At 40.8% G+C, this 5,471-nt stretch overlaps 1 protein-coding gene across 1 annotated transcript; it reads left to right on the top strand.

Moving 5' to 3' along the window:
- On the top strand, window positions 1-918 carry LOC107550704 (pancreas transcription factor 1 subunit alpha-like). Its single transcript, XM_016232052.1, has 2 exons — window positions 1-595; window positions 716-918. Exons 1-2 carry the CDS (start codon window positions 1-3, stop codon window positions 916-918), a joined length of 798 nt encoding a protein of 265 aa, XP_016087538.1.
- Window positions 919-5,471: the final 4,553 nt, after the last annotated feature.

Raw genomic sequence — 5,471 nt, 5'->3', positions numbered from 1 at the left:
ATGGACACTGTGTTGGATCCATTCACAGGCTTAGACTCCTTCTCCTCCCCTTATTTCGACGACGATGACTTCTTCACGGACCACTCGTCGGGGGACCACTTGGACACAGACGACTTTTTGGACGAGGATGTCGATTTCCTCACCAATCAAATCCAAGAATATTATAAGGACAGTCGGATATCGCAGGACGGGGATTATTGTGACGCTGGCAACTTCTCTTTTTCTTCGTCGTCTTCGACTTTCTCGTACGGATGCGCTGACAGCACCTCGGCACTGTCCCCTCACAGAGACGGTCCCTCGCTGAAGAGGCGGAGGCGCATGCGATCCGAACCGGAGATGCAACAGTTGCGTCAAGCTGCCAACGTCCGGGAGCGACGGAGGATGCAGTCCATTAACGATGCTTTCGAAGGACTGCGATCACACATCCCCACTCTACCATACGAGAAGAGACTTTCAAAAGTTGACACTTTACGTCTGGCAATCGGCTACATAAACTTCCTTGCAGAACTTGTGCAGTCCGACATGCCGATCCGGAACCCACACAGTGATACTTTAAACCAACCTAAAAAAGTCATAATTTGCCACAGAGGTACAAGTAAGTATATTATTATAATTATATTATTATATTATTATATTATAATTATTATTATTATTGTTATTATTATTATTATTATTATTATTATTAAAAAACCTCTCCCATGCTTTTTTCCCCCAGGATCCCCATCTCCTAATGACCCAGACTACGGGTTGCCTCCTCTCGCCGGACACTCTCTTTCATGGACTGATGAGAAGCAGTTAAAAGATCAGAACATCATTAGGACAGCGAAAGTCTGGACTCCAGAGGACCCAAGAAAGTTGCACTTGAAATCATCCATCAACAACATTGAGAACGAACCCCCCTTTAACTTTATTTCCTAAGGCAGTGCCATTATTATTCTGTATACACATTGTGTACAAGTGAATTGTATGGATATATCCATGTTTTGTTTATTTGTATGTAATAATGTATTATTGTTACTATCTGTGTTTCAGCTTTTTTAGTCTGAATTGAAGATAAGGCCACTGGCAATCATTTTGTGTCGTATTTAATTGTTTAATTGTGTTGTAATCTATTTTCTAATTTAATACGGATTTTATGTCAAACAAAACCTATTTTTATACGAAACACGAAAATCGTCTATATTTATACTGATATGATGACTCAATAAATGTGTCTAATATCTCACCCGCATGTGTCCGAATGTTTCAGTGTACTAGCCATTGGCATGTATAAAGCAATTTCTAAGAGCAAATGGACATTTCTATTGTTTGTTTGTTTCCTCAAAGCTCTACAACAGATTAAAATATCAAACTGATTCAAAATGAAATGTAGGCTATATATAATAAAGGGTATATATATAATATATAATTAGAATTTGTAGAATTTTACAACATTATAGCGTCAATAAAATAGGCATATGGTGATATATCTTGTGCACAGGCCATCTTTTATTCTGAGCCAATGAATAGAGTCAAATCGTGCGATTAACTGTAACTAAAACGTGATTTCTGAATAGATACTTTAATGTGAGGTGTGAAGCCCTGGATATAGTGTAGAACGCCAGCTGAAAGATGTCACTATTCATCATTATGAAAATCTGACGGACCCTTGCTGTGACTCTGACAGTTTGGGTGAAAAATAAATACAAAAAAAACTAAACAGGAGAGCAGCGAGTATGTTTTAAATTGTGGCTCCAAATTGGAAAAAGAGGCATGACGTTTCCTTTGCCTTGGGCAGTTGGCCTGTGCACACTGCAGGTGCTCCAAGGCAAAATTTTCCCGTGGTATCCACTTGTGTTCCATGTACCCAGTTCCAGTCTCTACGTCAGCTCTCGCAGTTATTAAAAGGTAGCCCAAACACTTGCCCATGTCCACATGTCCTATGTAAACGCATGAAGAGCGACTGGAGGCTAATATCATGGATAGACTGGGGCTGGAATCACGGGTATTTATTTAATAATCATTTAACATCTCAGTTGTTTATAATGTAGTGTTTGTTATTGCTTGTTCATTATAACACAAAAATAATACACTGTGTGCAATCATATAATTAGTAGAAACATAATTATTGTGTTACTTGATTATATTTTTGATGTTATTAACTAATGTTGACTGGGTACCAATGTATTTATTTCCCCATTGTGTTAGTTGTTATCATGTAAGTTTATTATGCGGAGATGACTATTTAATTAGTGTCAACAATATTTCACAAACTCCATTGTGCACTTCCCTAATCAATTAAATCAGATCTGAACTAATCGACATAATCCAACTTTTCCATGTATCAGCGCCTCATTAAACATGTTGATTTCTGCTATCCAGGGCGCAGGACTAAAACCATGTAATCCCATTATGCTCATTAGAAAGTCAAATGTTACCAAGTCAGACTTAACTAAGATAAAGGACCCCAGACGTCTTATGGCGATTTCCACTATTTGCCCGTGGTAACATTTCAATTTGATTAGGGGGAGACAAAAAATGCTGCTATCATTGTATTTTGGCACCTCATGCTAGGGAAAGAGTGTTTGAAAACAGGTACAGTACAAAACCCTTAAAGCATCTTTTGGAAAAGCGCCGATGGAGCGGAAGAAGACTGATGCACTGGATCTTTTCAGGTTTCTATTTTGTCACTTTGGGGTTTTGGCTTGGCAAAGCTTAAAAGGCGACCTTTTATTGCTTGTCAGGTTTATTCCCGTTATTAGCCTATGTGTTCCAACTTCCCACAGACTCTTTTGGAAAGTCCGCGACTGTGGATGGCCGTGGGTAGATAATGTTGTTGTGCGGAGCTGGAATTAGAATAGCCTATACTTGTTGCACAAGTCATTACGCTAAAGGGCGATCTCATGTTGGCTTTGCGCAGTTTGGTCAGTCGTGGAAATTTCATTAAAAACAAGTTACAAACAAACCGAATTCAATAACTGAATGAAATGTTATTTTCATTTTTGCGCTTGTCAAAGTTTTTACTTTTTTCTGCGTGCGTACATATTTGCGCAGTGACGTTTTAGCTAAATAAATCTGCTTGTCGCCGTCATCGTTTTTTGAGCCCTATATGCAGTCCACACCTACTTATTATAGAAAGTGAAACGATTACGCACGGTTTACAACTATCAGTGTCAACAATTTAAAGATGCGCACTAAGCTGGGAACGACGCCTATCAAGAGTCTCATAAGCTTTAAATCTGCTCATATTCGGATTATCGCCAGCAAAACCATGGAGGATAAGACTGAAGATCTTTGAGTCTAGCGCATTTTCATTAGTGCATGGCAACAGTGGCATCGGGGTGCCAGCTGCCAGCTTGAACAAACACCAGTTGATTCCCCTGTACCCAAACTCTTTAAAGCCTACTAAATCCCCCATGTCCGAGTCGCGTCCCGGGGGTACAGCCTGATCCTCAATGTAACAAATATATCACTAATTATTTGTCCAAAAATATTACCTCGGGAGGGCACAGGCTAACAGGTGCTGGAGAAAGCCAGGCTCATCATGCACCCCGGGTAGGGGGACTTTGTTGCCAAAGTACAGGCTGTCCAGGCGCCCCTAGTTTTACACGGTGCTGAGTTTGCAGATAATTGCCATGATATCTTTATTGCTAGGACTTTAAAATATCCGTCCCTGTCGAGTTTCTCCTCGATGCACCTGGTATTTCAAACTTGTTCTTTTTGTGCGCCTGGGTCCTGGACAGCAGCTGCTTAAAACAAGCAAAGAGAGAGGCCCGTCTCCGTCTACGTCTCCAAGACGTGTTGGCATGGTTGTCTTGTCTTTAATGTACCATTAGCCTTTGTCTTGACACAATATGGGAACAGTAAAGCATGACGTGCGTTATAATAAAACACATTTTCAATGATACACCCGGATTTAGGGCGCCAACGCGAGCCAGCCGACAGTACTGTTTTGTCCTCCAAGTCCAAGGGCAATAGACTCATTGCTGTGTCTTGATCAAGCCATTAAATTTATGTCCACCAATTTTTCACATGCAGAAAAAAAGGACCCGAGCGCTGCCTTCTAAGCACATTGATTTCCTCGCCATCACCTGGCGCTTGGTTTAGAGGGAAGGGTAATGCGAGGCGCTTCGTAAAGTGACTCCGTTAACATAAGGCCCTCACCATCCCGCTCCATTGTTTTGTCTTGTTAATAACTCATTACCCGGATTTAACAAATCCTCCATTGCATATGTTTGGTGTCTCCATATTTTGATCCGTACGATTAAGCAGATGTTACGATTGAAAACTGAAAAGTCCAAGGCTACTCATGTCTGAAAGGAGAAGAGCGTTCTCCGCGCAGGACTAACAAAGAGCCTTGGAGATCTTCAGAGAGACATTTACGACCAATAAACAGACTTCAACCTGCTCTATTTCAGCCATTGTGTCGTTTTTGAATAATTAAGGTTAATAAGAATAGGTTTGTATACTTTGAATGCCAGGACCACAGGTGCGGGGTGACATGATGAATGTGGTGCCTGATTTTTGCCAAGCTTGAGAGCCCTTCTCTTGGACCTTCAAGCTGATAGAAAATATTGTCATTTCTTTAATTCACGGCATTACTTTCATTCAGGACAAAGCCGGGTGATGAAAAGCTTATGTTGTAATGAAGCACACTACGTGGTGGCTGCACTGCCTCAGAAAAGAAAGAGCGAGTCAATGCCCGGGCGCGCTTTGGTTTGTGCGCACGTAGTCTGCTCCATCTAATTCAAATAAAGGGAACCTTTCCAACTTTTAAAAGACCACGTTTTACCTTTATTATAGCTTTTAAGGCTGTATCCATTAAGCATATGGTGCGAAAGCAGCAGCCTTTGTACTGACAAAACCCTCGACAGAGCAACCGGTGTCTATTGCGAATCATTTAACTTCTCAGCAGCCAAACAGGATCCAGGGAAACAAGTGCACAAAAGCGCGCACGCGTGCAAGATTTTTAAGAAAAAGAAAATATTATTCAATTGAGCATAAAAGGAGACAATGACCCCCTTAGACAGCACCTCATTCTCTTTTGTGACAAAAGACGCCAGTTACCTCCAGAAAAAATACTGTTATGCCATGACATTGGACCTTGGAAAATAAAATGTCACCAAGGCAAGCAGGGTTTTTGCGCACGGGATGCCCGGCTAACAAAAGCGAAATGGGTATCTGGCAGAGTTAGCTCGTCTGAAGGCGGCCTCCCTCTCTTCACCCCAAAGCTTGAATCTACTTGCAGCACAAGACTTGCCTCCAGATTTGTATTTTCTTTGCTTACTTTTATCTATGAGCCATTCTTTATGCATTTAATGTGCTCCTTTAGAAATGGGTTGATGTGGAAGTGCATTGTTTTACAATAGATCATTAAACAATATGCTTAATAGGAAACTAAAATGATAACCGAAGTAAGCTAAATATATATTTTTAGCTTGTAATCAGCGTTACAGAGCCCATCTATGCAAAGTTAAGTCTTGAACATTAAA

This window comes from Sinocyclocheilus grahami, unplaced genomic scaffold, assembly GCF_001515645.1.
Source record: "Sinocyclocheilus grahami isolate Dianchi unplaced genomic scaffold, SAMN03320097.WGS_v1.1 scaffold406.1, whole genome shotgun sequence".
Lineage (NCBI taxonomy): Eukaryota > Metazoa > Chordata > Actinopteri > Cypriniformes > Cyprinidae > Sinocyclocheilus > Sinocyclocheilus grahami.
This window is presented reverse-complemented; position numbering and strand designations above follow the sequence as displayed.